The sequence below is a fragment of the Pelodiscus sinensis genome, chromosome 1, assembly GCF_049634645.1.
Source record: "Pelodiscus sinensis isolate JC-2024 chromosome 1, ASM4963464v1, whole genome shotgun sequence".
Classification (NCBI taxonomy): domain Eukaryota; kingdom Metazoa; phylum Chordata; order Testudines; family Trionychidae; genus Pelodiscus; species Pelodiscus sinensis.
The window spans coordinates 242345850-242370693 of NC_134711.1; the positions used below are offsets into that span (position 1 = coordinate 242345850).

At 36.8% G+C, this 24844-nt stretch overlaps 1 protein-coding gene across 2 annotated transcripts in view; it reads left to right on the forward strand.

Annotated features, from left to right (window-relative positions):
• The window catches only part of NALF1 (NALCN channel auxiliary factor 1), a 433683-nt gene that overhangs the window by 163493 nt on the left and 245346 nt on the right, over positions 1 to 24844 (forward strand). For both annotated transcript variants that reach the window (XR_012900562.1, XM_075918731.1), the window contains one exon: positions 17878 to 17908. Coding sequence is in view for 1 of the 2 variants with exons in the window: in XM_075918731.1 (XP_075774846.1) it covers positions 17878 to 17908 (31 nt within the window). In the remaining variant the exon portion in view is untranslated. The remainder of the gene's footprint in view (positions 1 to 17877; positions 17909 to 24844) is intronic.

Consider the following 24844-nt stretch of genomic DNA (forward strand, 5'->3'; position numbering starts at 1 on the left):
AACTGCCATTGACTAACATCTGACTATTTTGTCAGAATAAGGAATGCACAATTGAGCTATATATACTTGATAAGATATGCAAGTATATACAAGATATAGACCTTCTCATATCTTAAGAATTACCATATATTAAAAGGTACCTGTACCCATAGTAGATACTTGTGCAGAAACACTGCAACATATGCAAATATAAATACATCTCATGAGAATTTTTGCACATCATTTCTCAGTGTGGTAGCTTTTAAGATATGCACATAATTGATATAAAGTCAGTGGTAGAGTACAGCATTCAGGTGATAAATTCTGAGCCTCAATTATGTTTACATTTACAGTAGGAGCTGATGCTCTGGGGTGCTGAGCACTTACTTGTAGATGCATTCATGTCCTTGACTTTTCTGCAACTTAATGGGACTTGAGAGTAGTCAGCATCTCTCGGATCAAGTCTAGTTTTACCCACTGGCTTATAATGTAAAGCAAAAGAGAAATCAGTAATGCTGCTTTCCCAGAGCATAATCTGTTAGCTATATTGAAAGTAATACTGTAAAGGAAATATGCAAATATTTAAACTTTTCATTTCACTTAAGTATTTTATTGCTGGTGCCTAATGTGTTTAACTTCTAGTTCTACAGAAACATTCATTTGTTAAGTCAGCAACCCTTTAAGAGGTTTAGAGTTTTGAAAAAAGGGATAAACAAGCAGAGAGAAGATACACCACTTCCCATTTACATTGTTAAAACATTATTATCCCTATAGTTGAAACAAGGAAAGTTCAGAGAATAAAACTTCTGCTGTGTTTGCATTTGAAAATTCAATATACCAGAGCATGCAGTATCTTGAATTGCAGATCTTCTCTTTTTTCTGAGCTTTTATGTATAAATGCTTGCAGGCATTTCAATTGTTCAAGCTGGTTACAATTGCCACTACTGAATTAAATTTGAATGTAGCTTGTTTTATAGTCAATGGCTTCCTCTTTTAGCTTTTCAGTGGATAATATGTCTGCAATACTACCATACTGAATGAAGAAGGCCCTGTCCCTGGATGGCAGAGTCTTCTTGGGTGAAAAAGACAATATAAAACACAGTTGATTCAAGACAAATTGTCAAAGTGTCAGTAATTATGTCAAATAATTGTTTTTCTTTTGTGCACATAAAAATGGAAATTAGCATACTTAATGGAGGATTGTGTGCAGTTTAAAAGAAAAAAGATCACTTGGAAACTGTTTAATATATTTTCCCTAAATTGCAGTTAATTAAACATTTAAATATTTGGTTTGTTGTGCTGATCTACTCATTGAAAAATTCTTGTGTGCTAAAAAAGATCCAAGATCTTGCTTGGCTCACTCTTCATAGTTATTCATCCACTGATTGGCAACATAGCTTCATAATTATTACCTTGGAAACTGTAATCATGTATCCAGAACTAAAGAACTAATAAAGTTGCCTTTATATTAGTATAGTAGGGCCCAATTCTTAGAACAGTTACACTTATGAAAAGTTTTCTTTAGATGAGGAAGGCCATAACATTCAATGGAATTAATCATGTGAGGAAATCTATTCTGGTGTATGTTTGGAAAATAATGTGAAACTTCCAAATTAGGAAAAAAAAACTGGCTACTGGTTTTATATTCCTCTACAAACAAAAGAATAACAGCGAGTGTACCCATATATATTAGAAAAACAGCCTCATTCTCAAGTGTTTAGTACTTCCAATTAGAGCTGTGTAAATAGGGTTGTTGGGTTTTTTGGTTTTTTTTTTCCAGTTTGCTGGCTAAACCAAAATAGGGAATAAAAGCCAAATAATCATTTTGGGTCAAAACAGAACATAAAAGTACAAACCAAAATAATTTGTGGTTGATTGAATTTTTTTTTGTTATATTTGGGGGTTTAAAAACATATCAACATTTCAAAATCACAGTACAAGTTGACTTTTAGATGGAACTTAAGGGTGATTCTTATTTTTTTTCTAAGTTTATTTCCCCATTTTTATCAATATGAAAACGATTCTATAATGTAATTATTCTCAAACACATTATAAGAATTAATAAATGCCTCCCCTCTCGGAATTCCATGTTGTAAAAACTGTAAAGGCAAAATGGAATGCATTGGCTGTTTCCCTCTGAATTTTTCTTTAAAACTAGAATTGATCATTTTTGGATAATAAAATGGTCTTTAAAAATATAAAACTAACTTAATATTTTGACCTTTTATAGAACAAAGTAGTACTATCTGTCATCCAAAGTACTGTGCAACTCCCCATCCGCAGCACCCCCCAACAAGGATACACTCAACAGTTGTGAGCAACATTCTGGGGAATATGATGATGGAGATTTCCACCACAGATCCTAGGCTTTGAGAGCACATGGTTCCAACAATAATGCATATAGCCCCATGCCATGTAACCCACTAATCCACATACATACTGGCTGTGTCTAGACTGCATCCCTTTTTCGTAAAAGAGATGCAAATTAGACATATCGCAATTGCAAATGAAGCGGGTATTTAAATCTCCCCCGCTTCATTAGCATAAAAATGGCTGCCGCTTTTTTCCGGCTCGGAGCTTTGCTGGAAAAAAGCGCCAGTCTAGACGCGGCTCTTTCGGAAAATAAAGCCTTTTCCGAAAGATCCCTTATCCCTCTTAAAATTTTATCCCTCTCATTTATGAAAAAGGGATGCAATCTAGACGTAGCCCAGCAGTTGCAGTTTACAACCACACTGCAGTAAAAATCTATGCATATTTGAAATAGCTATGCAGATTGGTTATTTCATTTTTTCCTATAATGTTAAAAATTAAAAAAAAAACCTCCTCTTTACTCCAAAATCTAGGAAGTGGACAGAAATCAGGACTGGTTTCTTAGCTATTTCCTGAGAATTAAAAATCAGCCGCATTTACCCTTTGAGACCTACTCCTTTTCTGTTCAGAAAATTATCATGTATAGTGTATGCTGAAATATAATTGACCAAGATGTGGAAGAGCTAATTATATGTTTTCAATACAGTGAATAATAATCATGATGATTATCTGTAAAATATCTACATTGAGAAATTACTGTAGCAATAAAAGCTTTATGGGTGAAAATCTGCTGCTGGTTGATATATTCTGTAGGTCATATTGACTGATTGAAAGCAGGTGTGTGGCTCATTTTCCTTCAATTGAGGTAATGACAATTGTATATATGGTCTTTAGCTGCTCTGCGTCTCCATGCAAAGTAATTGAATTCTCTGAGATTCTGTGCCAAAAAGAGGGTTTAAATAAAACCAGTCTTTTCTTGGAACCTCATGCACAAAGTTTTGATCAATTTTTAATTAGGGGCCTTCACCCAAATAATCTGTTTTTCATGTTCAAATATTGGTAAGGACCAGATTGGTGTAACTGGGTTTGCAATGAAAAATGTGAAATGTTTTAATTTATGCCAATATACTGGCCATCTGATTTACCCCACTGTAACTGAGATTGCTGGTTTTCCATTTCTGCTTAGGTGAGGGTCTCTTTGAGCACAGAGCTCAGTTAGCCTCAGGCAGCAACCCCACATACTAAGTCCTAACCTGATGCCCTGCCGGCATCGGTTCCAGCCAGCCTTAACTTCGCTTCAGGGACCACTCTGTGTGGATGCGCTATTTTGAAATAGTTTTTGTGTATAGACGTGTTATTTTGCATTAGCTTAATTCGAATTAACTATTTCAAATTAACTCGAATTAATGCTGTAGTGTAGATGTACCGTGTCTTTGCAAAAAGACTCCATATATATCATTTATTTTATGGAGTCTGTTGAAGATCTTATATACCACAAAAGTAAATTAGTAATAATTGGGCAGGTTTTAGAGAAATTACCTCCCATTTGACTGCTGGAATAAGTGCGTGACACTGATGAGGTTTATGAAGAAACCAATGATGGCATTGCACTTCATGTTGTGGCTATCACAGTATTAACTACAGTGGACGAGACCCTTATAAAAACTATATTTAGAAATGGGACAATAGTGTTTAATGAATAATCATGATGAGTATGGATGCTGAGTGGGGCTAGGTGATGCAGCTCTCCCTTCTCAAAAGTCTCCTCATAATGATGATGAACACTGGTGAGGTCTGTAGCTTCCAGATTGATATTAAGTATTATAACAGGCAGCAAAGATGAACAAGGACAAAAGTTCTTTTTTCACTTCAGGGCTAGGGATGGGGAAGCAGCAGATTATACAACAGTGTAAACAGCACCATTTTCACTCTACTCTGGTGTGGTGTGCTTGTATCTGTGTGCCTTTGTGCCGTAATTACAGCATGAACAAGTTCAAGCAATTTGTTTTATATAGTAAATAGTTGGGTTAATCATTGTATTGAAGCTGCAAAGTAATTCCGAGAATTCAAACAAAAATTATTCATTAGGACTTCATGACCTAATGTTATCATACTGAAAAAAATCATAAAATGAACAGATTCGGTGTTCCTAAGGCAGACAAGAAGAACAATGATGATTTATTGCTTCAGTACAATTTATTTAAGAGAGCAGGCTAAAACACTGTCTCCTAAAATTGATCATCTAGCATCTCATTTTAAATAAGTATTTCCTTCTGATTTTTTCCCGTGGATCTCCTGTCTGTGGTAACCTCTTCCTGTTTTTTTTTCCCCAATCCAAAAGCTGAAAGAATGCTAATGGAACTTGCTAGCTAGCTTGACAAGATGTTCATGTACAGAACAAGCTCTGTCTGTTCACCTGCATAAGCATATGTCACTTCCACTGTCCTGTGGCCTTTGAATTGGCATGCCTCTCAAAAGCAATTCAGGTTTGCCACTGATGGCTCACAGTGCTACGCACAAATCCCTTTTATTCACCTCATTATTCTATATTTTTCTATTTAGCACCGGCAAAATTACTATTTCTAATTACCATTTTTATAGAAATCAGTAGCACATTACTGTACAAATGAATAACACAGAATCATATGTTTCTTAATCAAATAGCCTTGCTGTCTTAAAAAAAGGAGTAATATATTTTGACTTTTCTAAATATGTGGCATTATTATTTGAAGTTAAGAAAGTAGAAAAAAACTAAACAGAACTGGCTGGTAATTACTTAATGAAATATGATCAGACCATTCATGTTTACAGTTGTCCCATAATGTAAGCAGGATGCAATCAATGAAATTAATAGCATGTAAATTTAAAATCAATAAAACAAACATTTGTATTCACAAAACATGTAGGCAGGTCTTATAATTTATGACCACAGGAGGAAAACTTACTACTGTGTATTCAATACAAAAGCTGATTTTTTTTTAAACTGTTGAATAATTTTAGGGCCAATTCTGAGCCTTTTAGCTCTATTATAGACAATAGATTATACTGATCCATATCTATCTCTGCTGGGACAGCACCTAATACAATAAGGTTCTACTCTAGTTCAGGGTAAGTAATGGGTAAGGTAGTTGGGGTCTTTGTTCAGCCACCCGCGGAGAGTGTCGAATTTTAGCATGAATGCCAGTTCAGAGGATTTGAAAGATTTGAAAGTCTTCTGAAGTAGGATGCATGTGATTAGGTCATTGAGACAGTGTCCTTTCTGGTTGAAATGGCAAGAAACTGTTTTTTCTTTGTGATCCTGTCTGATATCTGTTTTGTGGGCATTGATCCTTTGGTGAAGTGTCTGAGACATTTGTCCAATGTACATAGCAGTCGGACACTTTTGGCACATGATAGCATAGATTATATTTCTGGAGGTGCAGGAATATGTATTCTTGATCTTATAACTCAGTTAGGCCCAATAATGGTGTCAGCAGAGTGAATATGTGGACAAAGCTGGCAACGGGGTTTGTTGCAAGGGAAAGTACCAGGGTTGGTATTAGTGTGGTATGTCCTGTGGTTGTTGGTAAGAATCTTAAACCTGTCCAACACATTATCAATAAATTACAGACTATACAGGAACAGAACACTAAACTCCAAGAAGCTCTGGGAGACAGACCCTAGTCTCCTATAGACAACCACCTAACCTCAAGATGATTTTTACCAACAACCATTACAAAGATAGCTTCCCCAATTATCACCTCTAATACCATTAACTCACAGACATCTACTCTTCCCCACCTCTAATATCATTAACTCACAGGCATTCACCTTCCTTCCCCCTCCCCCCCCCCCGCATCCCGCTTCTGTTCTGAAATGTGATTTGTCCTTTTCATATGTGTTCATTTTTTTAATTGTATCCTTTCGTATATATGGTTGTGACTATTTTCTTCCACTATTTGATCTGAGGAAGGGGATCTTCCCATTTAGGAGGTGCCACACTCTTTCAACAGCATAACAGAGTGGCTTGCTTCTGGGCTGAGCGCCTGAGGCTCAATCATCTCTGATTACAAGATGTGCCTACCTGGGAGGAAGCACACGATGAAATATTGGAGACCAAAATCTATAGCTATGGAAAAATACTTCATCACTGAAAACAATCCCCCCAGGATAGACCTGGAATTACAATGAAATAAATAAAAGAAGCAGACTGATAAATATGCACAATACAGTAAATCAATATGATTGTAGTACATGGGGACACTATTGCCAAATATGTACAGATGGCTTCAAAGAGGTTGGAACTAGAAGAGTCACAACAGTTTTCCACGTGCCCTCACAGGGACTCAAGAAAAATATAAGGCTAACTTTATATCTGTCTTTATGGCTGAGCTAATATGGATTATGCTAGCACTAAGGACATGTCCACACTAGGAATTCATTTTGAAATAACTTACTTCACAATAATAACTCCCAAAATAACTATTTCAAAATAAGTGTTATTCCTCGTGGAAAGCTGGAGTTATTTCAAAATAACCAGCCCCTTATTTTGAAATAACGGGCTTGGTAGTGTGGATGCCATGCTTGTTTTTTTTTTTAAATAAGGGGAGTTATTTTCCTAGTGTAGATCAGAACTAATTGAGTATGGATGTGTGACCAGCTGCCATGATCATCCTGTATGATTCCTTATCAGGCAATTTACAGTGGTAAAGCTGACAGAAGAAATGGTATTCTCAATTAAATATCACTGCTAATAACTGAACTGGCACAATTGGTTATAACCATCATGATATCATTAATCCTGGGCGATATAGGCAGCCAAGCAGGTAAAATGTGCTATTATTCATGTACAAGTTGACAAGGAATCTTCTTTAAAAAAACAAATGTAAACACTTAAAAAATGAGCTAAGGAAGGAATGGTAACAATTGTGGGCAAATGAAACAAAGTGGAACAATTTCCAAGATGTACTCCCAATAGCTGGCACTGACATAATCCAAGTTTCTGAAAGGAAGAGTGAAGTGGCTTTACTTAGAATTCTAACAGGGCATTGTGGATTAAATACTTTACTTCTAATTAACATGCACAAAGATGGTTTATACATAACATATAAGGACTGTGAAATGGTAGAAAATACCCTTTGGCTACGTCTAGACTGACATGATTTTCCAGAAATGCTTTTAAGGACTTTTGCCCGAATGGGAACAGCATAGTATTTCCGCAAGAACACTGACAATCTTACATGAGATCATCAGTGCTTTTGCGGAAATTCAAGCAGCCAGTGTAGACAGCGGGCAAGTTTTTCCGGAAAAGTGGCTCATTTTTCCGGGAAAAACTGGCCAGTCTAGACAATCAGGTTTGTAAAGACTATACCAATGAAAGGAAGTGTTTATATAGAAAACTTAGAGGCTTAAAAGTACCATTATTTTCCTTGTAATGTCTATCAAAAATACAAGGAAAATGGGACCAAATACAAAACAAAAACAAACAAAAAAAACCCCCACACCTCTTCTACAGTTCTTTCAGAATACCAGCAAAGGTTCAAGATTCCAAACCATGAAACAGATACAAAGTACCGTACATAGCACTCAGAAGCAAGTCTGTTGTGCCACAAAACTGAAGGAGAAGAAGAATGGAGGGGTATGTAAAGAGACACTGCCAGAGGCAAGCAGTCTGGCAAAAAGCTGCAGAAACTCAGGAACTGGGGCTGATGAAAGAAGCAGCTATAGGAAGCAAGTGGACTTCAGCAGAGCCCTAACTAGATTAAGCTTGGCAGTGGGAGTGAAAGAAGAGAAGATAAACTTAAAAACTTTGTGTACTGTGTTTTGATGAACTCTGTTGCCTGCCTGAGGACAGGTTAAGAATAGTCTCCCTCCCACCTCACAATAATTGTTATAGTAACATGGAAATGGTCCTTTAAGCATTTGGCACATTTTTGGCACTATAAAAACTGCAAATAAGTGCTTCAGTGTAGCCACTACCTATGTTGATGGGAGAAAATCTCACAGTGGCGTAGTTATTTCACCTCCCTTAGAGGCAGTAGGTAGGTCTATGGAAGATTTTTTTTTCTGTTTACACCAGGGATTAGGTCAGTAGATTTATGTTTTTCAGGGTTAGGGATTTTCACACCTGAGAGATGTAATTATTCCAAAGTATATTCCAAGTGTAGACTAGACCTATGTGACCATAACAGTGCACAATCAAAAGTGCTCCCCAAAGTGAAATTAAGTTAGATGAACTTCTAAGAAGAGGACAGAAGTCTAGTGAGAAGGTTTCATGCTTTATAGAAAGGATTAAAATCTTTTAAATGAAACACAACCTCCTGAACAAGCAATAATACTTTCAAAATCGTACTCTGGCTTTTCAGGGAATATGCACCCTGCTCACATAAAGATTTTAAAAAGATGTCTGATGCCTTCCAAGAATTCATTTGCATGGGTCTGATTGATGCCAACTTCATTCTACAGCCAGCATTTTCTGGCCCATTTAATTAGTTGGCAGGCTGATGATAGTAACAACAGAGATGCCCAGACCTATGACAGATGAAACACAAAGTATAAATTGCTGTCCGGGTGAAGTAAATTAGAATTTTGCCATTGACTTCTGTGAAGTCCAAATTTAACCCACTGTATAGAGGAGGTGAAAATGTTAATTTCCCTCTTGCTCTCTGGATTGTCTATAAACTGCCACAAGTTGTAACGTCCTTTACTTTACAACGAGAATGTTTCTTCTCGTGCTCCAAGTTTCTGGGGCCTTCTTATGTCAAATCACAGAGATACAATTATCAAATCTATGGCTATGAACTCTACTAATTACTACTTAATTCTTACAGTCTATTTCAGCATGCAGTGGGCTCTGTCCTTGTCAACATGGGAAAGATTTTCCAATTATATCATGATACCACAGTAATTTCCCTCCCCTCCCCTGCAGTGTGATCATATTTATGCTACAATAAAACTGTCCACATATGGTGGGCGTAAGGGTGGGGGTATACCAGTATAACAATATCAGTTTAAATCACACCTTAGACCATATTTGGAAAAACCCTAGAACAGAGACTCAAACGCTGTTCTCCCTTCTTCCATGTGAGAACTCTTACCCCAGGACTATTGAGTATAGGGGGAACCACTACCATCTGCTCCTCTGACTTTGAAAATGGTTCTTAAAGCCCCTTGTGACTCTGTCTTGTAAAATTAAAATATTCATTTTGATAATACCCAAGGGGTTAATTTTTACAGTTCCAGAAGCATTTTCTGTTTTCATTTCAGCAGAAACAATTTGCTGACTTGGTATGAATCCACAAAATGTTTTGTTTGACCCAAACATGCATTTTTTTGCCCAAAAATTTTGCCCAGCTCTAGTTAGTATAGCATTTAGAATTTTATTTAACATTTTATACTATCCTGCAAAGATCTTCAAGCAAATCATTTTTTTGTCTCTTTTGACAGTATATCATCAATCGTCACAGTGCTGCTTCTAACATGATTTGATGAAAGTAACTATTTTTAACTGAATAAATGGGAAGATACTTTCAGGAAAAGGGAGTTAATTATCTTTTTAATCAGTGTGCCACAAAAATATATGGACATGACATCTAGCAGTTAAAATTGTGGCAGTGGAACAATGAAAATAGTGGGGGTAATAACAATAATTAATGTTCATAATAAGTCATCTGACAAATGTAGCCACTTTTTCTGCTCATGGAATATCTACCTACAGAATGAGATTGCCTCAGGTTTATGCTTTATTCTACTTAATTAACCAATTATTATATATAGAGAGAGGGACGTGAAGATATGGCTACCCAGCAAAACTAGGCTTGGGTGATCCTACCTGAGTTAGCTTGAATCCAGGTAGAGTGGGTAACCATAGCTGTGAAGGCAGCACAATAAGAATTTGATTCACTAGCCCATGGTGAAAGCTGCACTTCACTGCCTTCTGCTGTTCTTAACCACAGGGTGTGGGGGGAGGGGAATGGATTTAGGGTGACAAGTAGAATAGCACCTCTTCAGCTTTTGCTTGATAAATTCTCTGAATGTTTGGTGTTAGATGATGGGGAGGTTTAGGAATAGTTAAATAAGATGGATGATATTCTTTGTGTTTATTCTTCTTAGTGAGTGGCCAAGCAAAAAAAAAAAAAAAAACCAAAAACAAAAACAAACAAACCCCACAATACTAGTAAATTTGTTTGTCATGGACATTTGTGTATTCAACTTTGAAATTTACATCCCAAAAGAATGCATGCCATGATCTTTCATGGAAAATGAACACAAAAGAAAAGAGACTATGGATGGAACAAAATTTAAGTTAATATTTGTGGATTTTTATTTATTGCAATTTTTAGGTTGTTCTCATAATTTTTAGGTTGTTCTCATAATAATTACGAAGTTTACCATTTCTGGATTTCAGGATTTTTTTCTTACCTCTTTATAAAGGAGGATAATTGTCACTATCCATATTTTACTCACAGCGTGTGTAACGGACACAGACAGTTTAAGATTACTTTTCAAACACCAAACAGGAAGTCAGTCCTGGAGAAGGAAACAGACCCCCTGTTTTGCACTGAATCCAATATGTCACAGCTGCTACTTATCACAGAGAAACATTCATTCATATTTCAATATTAAAATAATTGTCTTATTCATGGCTATTTATATCTTATCTTCACATCAAAACAAAATGATGTGACACATGTAGTGTTCTGTACCTTTCATTAAGTAGTCCTTATGTTGGCTTGGTGAGTAGGCATTAGTAAAATTTATACATATATTATTGGAGAGAGAAGGTGGGTGAAGTAATATTTTTTGGATCAACTTCTGTTGGTAAGAATGATAAGCTTATGTGCACCTATAGCTCTTGTTCATGTCTGGGAAATGGACTAAGATGGTAAGTAGAGCTCTGTGTAAGCTTTAAAGCTTGTTTCCCTTACTAACAGAAATTGGTGCAATAAAAAAGTAATATCTTATCCATCTTGTGTCTCTAATATTCTTGGATCACCATGGCTACAACTACAATGCATAATCATAAAATGGTAGTTTATAGACACCAGCCTTCCAAGACAGGACTAGATTATAGGAAGGGGACAGGTGACTGGTGAACTCAAAGGCAATGGCTCTTATTGAGAAGGATATCATTCTTTCTTACCATTTCTGTGAAATCATATTAAAGGCAGCAGTAAATGTAAATCTCTCATTTCCAATTTGCATCCCATGGCTAGCTGATGTTTGGGACCACAATCAACCCACACTGCTTGTGAGTAGACCTTGCTCTGCCTCACCTTCTCTTATTAACCAGTGCACCAAGGAAAGTGTAGAACAGCACTAACAACTTCCTCTCTTCCTCTGCTTTCTGCTACCACTTATTACTATAATTTTATTATATATTTGTTGCCCATCCATGCTATACAGCACTGAGTGGTTCAGTTCCAGGATAAATGCGAGATGAGATGCATAATTTGTTGATCCATGTTAACTGCGACTGAACATTATGCTGTTCTGCATCATCATCAATCATCATAATCATCATCATACCAAGCTCTTACTGTTTTATTTTGTATCATTGAGTTCCCCCACTGCATGTGAGTAAATACAGTGCAGCAGTCTGACTGCCTAATCTCTTTATGATGAACGTGAAGCTATATTTACATATTGATAAATTTAGCAAGGCTGCTGGAAAGTTAGCATTTTGTTTTTCTCTTGTGGCTTTCTTTAGCCTTCACCATTGTCATATGATATTTATGATGGTAGTTCCTAAATGTTACTGAACCTGTTCACCAAGTCAAAAGAAATTCTATTCCATCCTATTTTGACACTGTGACATGGAGGTCTGATTGTTATAGTATGTACACATTTATTTCCGTGGCAAATGGCTTCTTACAATTTTAGTTGTTTTAGTTACTGAGTAAACAACTGTTTTGTGTCTTCCATCACTGCTTTTGAAGTGGTTGCTGAGAGTCACTAATGAATAAGTCAGACATTCTTTTGCTTTCGTTTAAGCCAACTCAAGTTACATCCTTTAATAGTCAGCCTATAATTTGGAATTTTGCAAATCAAACACTGGATTTAATGTAAGTTTCATTTATCATGCTGATGTTTTCATTTTGCTTGTAAAGTGCACCAGTCAGTACGGCTGTGTCTAGACTGGCAAGTTTTTCCGCAAAATCAGCTGCTCTGGCGGAAAAACTTGCCAGCTGTCTACACGGGCCACTTGTATTTCCACAAGAATACAGACTTCCTACTGTAAGAAATCAGTGCTTCTTGCAGAAATACTATGCTGCTCCTGTTGGGGCAAAAGCCCTCTTGAGCAAATGATTTGCGCAAGAGGGCCAGTGTAGACAGCACAGTACTGTTTTGCACAAAAAAGCCCCGATGGCTAAAATGGCTATCGAGGCTTTCTTTACGCAAAAGCGTGTCTAGATTGGCACGGACTCTTTTCCGCAAAAAGTGCTTTTGCGGAAAAGCATTCATGCCAATCTAGATGCTCTTTTCCGCAAATGCTTTTAACGGAAAACTTTTCCATTAAAAGCATTTGCCGAAAATCATGCCAGTCTAGACATAGCCTACATGTGTCAACCTTTTTTCCTCTTGGCATCAAATGTGTATTTTCAATCTGCAAATAAAAGGTGTAATGTCACCAAAGTATATCATATAGTTGACAGCCCATACATGTTAACGTCAGGGATCTTGCACTATGACAGTAGGAATAAAATTCGCCTTCTCCAAAGATCTGTTTTAGTTGTGCATAGTGGTGGCATTATACTGGCTGTTCTGACTTTATTTTTGTTTTAATAATGAGGATAAGCTGAAGCCTTAAATAATTGAAACCTTATGAGGCTAAAGGAAAAGAATAGATGCATAGGATTTTCCTCAAAGATGTAATCAACTGGAATGATCAACTTTGAGAAACTGATTTTGTATCCTGAGAAAATGGTGACATTGCTCATCATATGTTTATCTATTGGGAATAGTACTTCTATATAACATAGTGGCAGCATGCCATTTTGATGTATTTTTCTGTCTTTTTCTGCCAAAATCTTAAGAGAATTCTAAAAACAGGAGTGGACATTTTTTATTGACTGCAAAACTACCCAGCTGCATAATAGTAAGGATTAGACAAAGTAAAATCCTCCCTGCCCCCCCTCCCTCGCCGATCTCTCCCCCCAGTCAAAAAAATCCATCCATCCCACAAATATTTTGGAAAGGCTATAAAGGTACAGTGTGAAAATCTAGCCATATTAAAGCCAGTGGAAGTTTTGCCATTCATTTTAATGGGCCAGGATTTCATTTCCAGTCTTCAAGTCATAAGATATCCTCTAACTAATCAGGGTTAAGAAGATACTTTATATCCTATAGATTATTCCTATGTTTCGACTAGAGCTATTTGTAATTAAAAGTTCTCACAGAAAATTTCCTGTTTCTTTTGTCCACAAATATCAGCAAAATGGATAAGATTGTAGAGAAAAATTCCAATAGCTTGGTCTCTTAACCAAATTTTTGCTATTAGGATGAACTGAAGCCATTGATATTTTCCTCCTTTCTTTTTAGTTTCAAGGTAACTTAGTTGCACTTGGCCACCAAAGTCACATAGTTAATTCTGGCTTTCTGACTTCTTGGGCCTATGCCATGTGGTCACAAAGTTTAGCAAAAGCTGTCTGGACTCTTAATCTTGGGGGAGTAGCTATAGACTTTCGTATTCTCTCAGATCCAGACAGAGAAAATAGCAATATCAACATGGGTCTGTGCCTTTTCCCCTTCCCACACAAACCATAGTCTACCAGAGATTTTTAAGGGGTTGGTTGTTGTACTTGGCAGTTCTCTAAAACACACCTTGAGGAAGATAAATCCTCCAAATAGTCTGGGAGGGATGGGTTTAGCTGTGTGTCAATCCCTCCCACAGGAAGGCACCCTAACTGCAGTTCTTATGTGAAGGCAGAATGTGGCTTAGCAGAGTGGTCTTCTCCGCACTTCTGGATAGTTCGGATCTAAATCTTCTGAGATCCCTTAGTTGCTGGATAATTGTGGTTTGGGTGTAGCAAAGCCATTTTTCCAGCATGCTGCTCTATTTTTGGCTATGATAAGACTTGTTTACTACACCCTTTGACATGGAATTTGGCCACAGCATTTTCCACATAGTCATAATGTACAGGTAATATAAAAATGAATAAGAAGTCCTGGTAGGAAACAGATTTATTCACTGGCTGCCTGATCATGACACTATCAGTATCAGTGCCTATCGTGACTTCAGGTTCTGTCTCTCTGTTCAGGGGCTCAAAATTCTGATTATCATCAGTGTGTCTGATCAGAATCTGTATATGCGACTCCATGGAGTTACGGTAGAAATTACATCAATGGGAATGGGATAATATGACATACACTGCTCCTGCATGGGAAATGGGTGTGTGCAAGATTCACGTGCTATTTCTGCAGGTAGATTCAGAGCTCATATCTACCTCCAACTTCTGTCCAGTCTGATCTGTTTAGTTCTGTTGACATATTCACATACATAAAATATTTGATATGTGTGCTGTGACTTCACTCTTCGTTCGCAAAGCCAAAGTTCCTAAAGAATGTGCTTTCTTGTGAAAGTGACTAACTTCCAATATAGAGTATTACAACAATATGGTGGCATATTATTACTGTGACACTGGTCATTTTTCATGAAGCATTGAATGGGTGACATTTTGAGTGAGATTTTTGTAATATGGTATGCAAAATATATTGAGGTACAGTACTTATGAACCTTGAAATAGAAATGCTAGAAAGGTTTGGGGATAAAGAGAAATTTATTGATTTTAACCTATTTTGGTGATCCCCAATTATGATTTCTCTAAACATATATTTCTTAATTTTTATCAGCAAAAATTTTAGTGTAAGTGTAAAAGGAAGGGACAACATAAGTGTTCTTTCTCTTCATCTTTTAGCCAATCTAAAATATGAACCATAGTCCTCTTTGAGACGGATCTAGAATGTAGAATTATAAAAAAAAAATCGAAGTTTTTCTGGGACCATCAGCTTGGGAAAAATTCCATATAGACACACACAATCTATCCATAAACATTTTCAGAACTGTAATATGTTTAAGCATCTGGGAGTGAGACTAAAACGGAATAAAACATTTGAGATTCACCTAACATTACACGTCCAGCAACCAAGGAAGTTAAGCATATTGATGTGATGATACTGTGATAATTTTGTTTCAATTGTAATGTGATGTTAGACTTAATAGGTGATTTTACATTGCTATAAAAATATAGATTGAGACTTTGAAAGCTGCTCAGGGAATTTACCCATACCTCATCCACTAACTTCCTTAATATCTCATAGTAATTTTGGTTTAAAGGCTAATCAATCACTACTTGAGAGAGAGTTTTATTTTATTTTATCCATTTAGATCTCTGTGTTCTAGGTCTTTTTTGTTAGATAGATCTTTTGTGTCCATTTATATTTCTTTCATTTTCCTAGGGTGTTCAGGAAACTGAATGTGGCCCTCGAATGGGTTATGTATGAAGAGATTCCTCTAACACAGCAGATCTAATATCTGAGACTTTAGTTCTGTAAATATTTGCAGAACAAAGCAAAATGAAGAGCAGATTCATGAGTCTTAATATAGTGGTGTTTGGATACTATGTTAATGGCGTGGTATAAGAACCTATACAGAATAGAACAGAATCAATTGTAATGTCCCCTTGCCTTTCTAACAAATTGACTTCATGTCAGTTCAGAAATTATTTTGGCGTATTGCAGAAAAAAGACTGCTCATGATGACCATTATAATGACATCAAGTCTATTTATTATAGATGTCAGAGAATTTTATAACTGATTCTATTCCATTTCATATCCATTCTTATGCTGTGCTCATTACAATACTATCTGAACACCCAGATGAAATTTGAGCAAAATAAAATGCTATTTATGTTTCGATAGCTGTTTTACCATTTTAATTTTTCAAAAATCTGATGGGAAATATAAGCAAGCTTTCATTTTGAATAAAATTACATATTGAAAATATTGAAATGAAGGGTTTGTTTTGTTTTAAACAATTAGCCGTAACCAACATAAAATTGAAAAACATTTCTGTTTCTAAATCTTTTTCACCAAAATTACAAGGTTTCAGCTGAAAAGATGTAATCTATCTCTGCCCGTAAAGGCTTCTCATCCTTGCATATCACCAATGATGGGAACTGCAGCCATTGAACTGTGTCTCCCAGCATTGGGCTTGAAATGTCAGTAACTCTGGGGAATCTATAAGAAAGATGGGGAAATTCCAGGAATCTCCCCATGTCCTTGGTCATTCTCCTGTCTGATCAGAGCATGATCAGACACTCCAGCTGTCCTTAATGAGGCTAGGGGGGAGAATTGGAAGAATTTATTATTACCTCTGTAGTACATATGCAATCTGCCATAGTTTCATTTCAGAAGAACAAATACATATATCAACGGGATTTTCAGTGCCCACCAGAGCGTCATAGAGTTCCCACCTTACTTATCAGCTGTGGGAGAGTTTTGGAATCGGTTTTTCTTTGTAACAAATATATTTTCAATCTTTCACAGTATCCATCACTGTAATGTTCCTGACTAGCAGCATTAGAATTCCAGCTAGAGCTGTTTTATTTGTCTATCATTATGAGGAATTTTCACTGTTTGGTGATGATTACCATTAAAAACTTGCAGTTTTTCAACAGTTACCACACAGTGGTATCTGTGATACCAAAGTATTCATCTATATTTAGAATATGAAATAATTGTCATACTCCAGATACCGTGGTGTGGTCACCAGTGTTCCCTGTAAGCTGAGCACTTGGGTAGCCACACAGGACAGATTCAAAATCCGCATAGCTTATTAGCAGAGCACCCACACCCAACAGCATGTGTTTCTACTGGTTGTGCACACCTGCACATGCCTCAATGCATATAACAAAATTTATTTCACACAGGAATGGAAAAAAATAAAGGGAACATTGGTGGTCACTATTGTGGTTAACATTTTAATGGTGATCATCATGTGCTATTTTTATTTATATCTCAAATGAGTCTTATACCCAATACACCCAGTACAAGGGCATCTTTGCATCATCTATGGTTCAATCTTATTCTTTAAGAAGGCCACACATTCCCATGCTCTATTGCAATTTTTCAGCAATAATCCATCACCAGCCAATCACTAAATCGAATGTCTACCAATCAGGTACAGCAATGATGTATTAAACAAATAGGTGGCTGCTAAATTCTGAATAGCTCTGATGCATGATGCATAAATGTGAAGCTACACTAATTTCTGTCACTATTTTCCCCAAAATATACAATCATGTCTGGCAACATAAATAGTGAGCAAATGTAAATAAGTATTTGGAGCCTATTCATATCCAAGGCCATGGCTATGATGATGAAGAAAATGTGTGCAAATTTGAAAACATTCTTTGGCAAAAATATACTTTTGAAGACAACTTTCCTTATCCAGAATAAACTGTGTGTTGAGAAAAGATTGCATTGGATGCTAAGGCCAACTCGTAGGACAAGGACTCTGCGAGAAGCATATGAAACAAAATAAAAAGATTTTCATGTCCTGATGGTGGCTTATCCTGCATTGTTTTCTGCTTCTTTTTTTCTTGTAGATGCCTCTCGACTGTCTCCATGGGAGTGATGGTGAGTATGCTGTTCGATTCCAAAGATCTTGATAATCACTGAGTACATCAGAGCAAATCTCACTTCTTGATCGCATACCTCTTTATAAATCTCACCATATTGTTTTCATTTAGACACCACTCCTATCATTAAATGAAGTAAGAAGGGAGTTTTTTGGTTATTTTTCAATCATTTTCTTTTGTTGGTGGGTTGCCCACAATAACCTTTGTTTAATGTGGTCTTGCTGAAATCTGATTATGATAAGGACTTCTCCTGTTACCAGACTCAGTAGTGATGGGCAATGTTAGTAAGGGTTCCCAAAATTAGCATCTCTGTGAGCCATTTTCTCAAACTACACTGTCACATCTGAGTACCCAAGACACTGATGGGTCCTGTGTTATTTCATCTTTCTCTCTTTGCAAGCTCCTTAGGGGTTTCTTTTCCTTATATCATGGATTTGCTACATTGCCAGGGGATAATGGGATAACAATATCATCCATTGCAATAAATGTGCCATCAGTGTCCTTCATCCTAACTCATGTTTGTTTACATGTTTTGCTTAAACATTCACGATCTTAGATATCTACAATTTGGGGGGATTGATTGTGCTGATCATATTTTGCTCCTGATATTGTGGTCAAAGAGGTTTTATCATTTTTCAGCTTTATCTGCCTCTCCAAGGCAACATTTTATTGAGCTATCTAGATTTCCAATGAAACTTTAAAATAAAGTTCAATGAAAAATGCTGTGCATAAATTACATTTTCCCTACATAGTTAATTAATGAGTACTAACTAGTGTAATATTTAATACATTTTATTTGAAAAATATTATACTGATTTCAAAAAATGCTTTGTTTTTCGTCAGGGATACTATAATTCTATATAAGCATTAGTCTGTATGTTAAAACGTGCTTTGCTCAGTATAAGGTATGGAAAAGGTTTCAGAGACCATGCTTTCCTGTTTAAAGTCCCTCCTTAGATTCTACTTGCTTTATCAAATCTACATGAAAATAGTCAACTATCACTTATTTAATTGTAAGAGAAGACAAGATTAAAAAGTCCTTCCTGCATTATGCTGTATACTTATCTCACTGAACTGTAGCATACACCTGTTGATAGCCTTCGACCTTTCTTCCCTATCTCATCCTAATGTCTTGTTACCCTTCATGTTGTGTCATATCACTAATTACTTTTTAAGCTTTTTGGGGAATGGGTCTTCCATTTTCCCTACATTTGGGAGGCATCAAAATCTACAATGTAAATAAAATACCCCAACTTTTTAGCTAAATTAAAGAAAAATGTCCTGTTGAAGCCATTTTCCTTGAGGGGGGTGGAAGGGGATACTCTTTCAGATCCACCTGTCAGACTTCAGCTATGAAATTATTTTCTATTTATATGCAAGGCATTTGATCCATATACTTAATATAAATTTTGAGGTCTCTGAGAGATCAAAGCACAAATGGGAAAAACAAATTTCAAAATCTAGATCTACTGGCTGTTCTATGGGGAGATAAGAACATCAAATAAGATCAGAGAAGTGAATTTGCCCTTAATTGTTTGATCATACTTTCTCCTTTAAAAGACCTAACTATTAGTACAAAACCAAGTACTATTGGAACTTTGATATGTCTACACTTGAAACACTATAGCAGTTCAGCTGCAGTGAAGACCCTACTTACACTGATGGGAGAAGTAAGAGGCACTAGATAGGTCAACAGAAGAATTCGTCCATCAACCGAGCACTATGTACACTGGGAGTTAAATCAGTACAGCTACATCGCTCACAGATGTGGGGGGAGTTTCATACCAATGAAAGACACAGCTATACTAATGTAAATACCTGGTCTAAATGAAGCTTCCATGTTGTAATAAGAATTAATCCCTAGTTTTAATTTTATCTAACTATTATGATACCTTGAATCTGCTCCATAGCCAAAACAATGGTCTATATTGTATGTCTATGCACAAAGGGTTATGTTTAACCTGCATTAACCTGAGAATAACCCCAGGATTCAGAAACAACTGAATCACGGCTTCTTAACTGTTTCCTCCTTGTTCCTTAGCCAGTAAATTACATCATTGCATTCCATCCATAGTAGCTGAGGTTTTCTAGCCAACCATTAGAGAGGTGGAGCCACCCCATTCTTAAACATTTGCTTAGGGTCAGAGCAAGTTAATGATGCTTTCACCAAACCCAATATCTGAGAGTGTTATAAGGTGGTTTCCTACTCAGCCTTACTTCACTGCGTGATCATATTGTCTTAGTCACAATCTAGCATTAAAAGAACTATTAAGCTTCTTACTTTATACCTTTGTCGGTAATGCTGGAAGTATATCATTAATGGTCCGCACTTCCTGGCTTGAAGTAATGATGAAAAAACACTCTCTCTCTTTCATAATTTCTGTCATCAAAACACCCACTATAAAAATTGTTCCAATACTCCTGTGTGTTTTCTTTGGCCTCGTTCAGAACTTTAGCAGCACTTTTTAAATATGTTTCACTGTGCTCTAGTTTTTGTAATGAATGGCTAAATTTATGGAGACGGGTGAAAAGCATTGTATGGAAGTACAAGCAGTAATATAATCTTAGAATTAGAGTTTTATGATGATGATTTTTAATACATAAGGTATCTGTAAAGAGACAGAATAAATGTTCATAGAACTATACAAAATATTGAGATAGCATGCTAACCTCTGCAACAACTTGAGCTTGCTTGCTTTTCTTTAGTAAAAGGCTTCTGTGCAGATGTTTCAGGGCTAAACCTTAAAATATTTCAGGAGAGAGATGCAAGAACAAATAATATGCATTTAAAAGTGAAAATTCTGCCTCAGATTCAAGGTTATCATAAAAAAATAACGGAAGAAAGCATGTTATAACTAGTGAAGAATTGTATATAGTTTTCTATTGACATGGGAAAAGGCTGTAGAGAGCTGAAGATGAAGGAGCTTTCATATTGGATATATTTGTAGGACTAGTAAACAAAGAAGAGGTTACTGATTTGGAGTGATCCAGATCACCTGGTAAACTGGATGCAAGCAAACCATATATGTTGTAACGTGGCTAAATTAAATGTTTATATCCAAGAACATAAGACTGTAGTATGAGGACTCTGTCTACCAAAGATGTAATTATTAACTTCTCAATCTAACGTAAAAAGGTATAATAAGATCCAAGCTAGATAATGTCAGACTGCAATTAAGATATACATTCTTAATGATGAGACAAATTAACCATTGGAACAATTTACTAAATAATGGATCATGTTATACCTTTCCTGATAGATTGGACAGTGCATTATTAAATATTTGTTCCCCATGTTGGTATTTATAGACTGTAATTAAGTTACCGCTTAATCTGCCATTTATTAAGCTAAATAGGTTGAGCTCCATAAGCCTATCACTAAAGCATTTTTTCTAATCCTTTAATCACTCTTGTGGGTCCTCTCTGAACCTTTCCAATTTATCAACATTCTTCTTGAATTGTGACACCAGAAGGGACACAGTACTACAGCAGCAGCTGCACCGATGCCAAACAGAAATGCAGAGAAGTGTGGACACAGAAGGCCTCTCAGGATACATCAACATGGGGATAAGAGTCCTGCATCATGGTGGAAGTTGGTCCAGGTCAGCTGTCTCAGAATTGCAGGGCTTGCACTGCAGGGCTAAACAGTGCTGTATAGACAATTAGCCTTAGGCTAGAAACTGAGCTCTGGGACTCTCCTCCCTTGAAGAGTCTCAGGGCTAGTCTAGACTACACCCAAGTTCCGAAATTTGCATATCTTCTTCTGCTTTCCAAAGTGAGATTGGAGCTTTCAAAAGTGAAAGTAGTCGGGACATGTTTTTTTCAGCAACGCCCCCTCCCCTTCTTGAAAACCTCATTTTTTTGAGGCATAGTCTAGACATAGCCTTAGAGCTCAGGTTTGAGCTTGAGCCTGAACACCTACATAGCAATTTTTCATCCCGATGCTCAAACCCTCTGAACCTGAGTTAGCTGACCTGGACCAGTCATGGGTTTTTTAATCTAATGTAAACATATGCTCATATATTGGTCAGGCTGCTCCAAAGGGCATTCAGGAGTGAGAGGAAAATAAGAAGCATGGAGTAGAATCTGAAGTACAGGGAAGCGGAGAGTGCAGTGTTCTCCACTGGGTGCTGTGAAATAAAACAACTCGGTGCAGCCATCTCTGGCTGTTTCCGGTTTCTTTTTCCAGCCTTTTCTACAGGCACCTTCTCTTTCCTATGCTACCAACTCCCAACTCTCAGGTATTCTGTAAACATAAATACTGCCATTTACAGCTTCACACATGGGTACTAGGACAATGTAGTTTGCACAGTGCTGTATTTGGGTTTTGTTACTCCTTTTAAAAAATATATAGTATTGTTTTCGAATGTCCAGAATGTTGTTACTTTACGCAACCTGCACAGCCTAGTGTAGTTAGGTAAACAAAGTATAAATATAAATTCCCATAGCTTTTCAGGGTATTATGTGCAACATCTGTCTGTACTAACCCTGGGACAAAGCTACTATGTTCAGCTTCCTATGTTCAGCTTCCTTCATTTAATAAAAAATAGAAAGTACCCTGAGATGATGTCTGTATCAAATGACAATACAGGTTGCACCCTCTGAAAACCGGTACTCTCTGCTCCGGCAAAATCCGTGATGGATGCTCCTCCCTAGAGCCTAATGGCAGGAGGGTCAGCAGCATGGTTGGGGCTGGAGGAGCCCCACAGCAGTGCTAGGGCCAGGAACAGGAGAACCTTGGCAACCTGCGGCAGCCAAGAGATGGGAGCAGGGGAACTCTAGGCACCCGCGACAACATGGGGTCTGGAGTTTTAGAAGCACAAGTGCCCGTGGAAGCATGGAGTTGGAGAACCCCAACAGCCAGCGGCAATGCAGGGTCGGAGAACGAAGAAATGTGGCTACTCACGGCCGAGCAGGGATAGAGAAATCTAGTTGCTCACAGCAACACAGGCCAGGGCTGGAGAACCCTGTCTGACAAAGGCAGCCCCGAGCTGGGACCAGCAGCAGCAGAGCAGGGGAGAGGATCGAGGGGACCAGAGGCAGGGAGTTGGTTGGCTCGAGGATCCTGGCAGGGGACACGTTATGGTCTGGCAAATTCTGTCATTGGGACTGATCAGGTCCTGACTGTGCTGGACCAGGGAGGTCCAACCTGTACCTGACTAGCATAAACATTAAAATACATCAATTTATAAATTTTGAATATATGCTGGAATATACAAACCTGCAAAAATTCATTTTCCTCAGTCTCAACTCTAGAAAATGTCATTAAAGGTGTTCCAGCATTAAAATGGAAAAGTATGGACTTCATAAATCAAAGGGTAATGAGTATCTTTTCTAAGAAATCAGCTTCAACTAGCAGAGAATTTGTTTTCTTCCCACAAAATAATAAAAACTAGAAATTTTGTGCAGGGTGTACTTCAGTATCTTTTCTTTTGTATGTTGATTGATTTGTTTATTTACACATTAAAAGCAATCTGCATTTTGCAGGACTCCACTGTCCTTTACTTCTTAGCTTCCTGTGTTCTGAATCCAAAATACAATGCCATACTTTTATAGAAAGATATTTTGTTCTCATTACCGTCAGTAAATAATAACTGTACAAATCCCTGGTAAGCAAATATAAAGCAAGCAGATGTTGCAGTATGGAGGAGAGAAGCCTGAAATCTATTTAATTTAGATGAAATAACTTTGGAACCGGCAGTTGGTAAGCAACGAAAAGGAATGAAAAATCAGGTTTCTGTTCTGAAGTATCTGATCTCCATTGTGCATATTAAAGTGTTATGGGAGCAAGATTTTTTTTTAAATGAAGAAAATATATTTTTACATTACAAAATTCTCTCCTACTCAAGTGCACTTATTATACTGAAAAGATGTGCTAGGAAACTGAAATTCAGATGCATGCTTAAAAGCTTTCAGCAGAGAAATGAAGTTTGAAATTTTTATCAATTGTATACAGATAGTGCCTCTTTTTAAGTTTATATGCCCAAACCATGCCTGAACTGTTGAGCACAGAAATGGGAATCAGAAACTGAATGTGAAATCAGAATCCAGATCATGATTCAGTGGCCCAATATACTCAGAAAAGTTGTGGAGAGGTTGTGGTTCAATTCCAGTCCATAAGAACATAATTATTGCCATACTGCATCAGACCAGTGGTTCATCTAATTCAGTATCTTTTTTTCTCATGATTGCCAGTATAAATGCTTCAGAAGAAGGTATAAACTACGTTATAATGGATAATAATGGAATTAAATTATAGGGGGGATTTATTTTGTAGAGGAGATTCTTTTATTCATCTCAGATGATTAATAGGTGACTTATGCCATGAAATTTGATTGTTTATGCACCTTATACATGTTTTGTTTTATCTAGTAACTGTGACTGGCTTCATTGTCCATGTAAACATTAATACCTTTTTTTGAATCTTTCTAACTGGGATAGTGTATGGCATAGAGTTGCACAGAGTAATTATCTGTTATGTAAGAATTTTTTTTTCTTTTATCAGATTATATTTATTATTTTTTAACTTTATTGGCTGTCTCCTTTTCCTTGTATTATGCATATGTAAATAGGAATACCCAATCTATTTTCTGTGGCCCACTCCTTGTGCTAGTTGTGTCCTCTGTAAATTAAACAAACAAATATAAGGAGTCTCAAAAATAGAAGGGTGGTAAAACTATAGATTTCACATGAATTCACTCCATTTTATCTAAGTTACACTTTTCACTTTACTCATTGTCTTAGTTTCATAGGATCCATGCCAGGCTCACTTAGATTTATTGGGTTTCTGTAAACTAAAATTCCTAATGAAGTCACAGTGAACCATGTGAATGAAACCACCAACTAAGATGTGTGAAGCCCATACAAAGCCAAACCACCACTATTGATCAAGTCTGCTATGCAGTCCATGCAACCCCTCAATTTTTTTTGACTA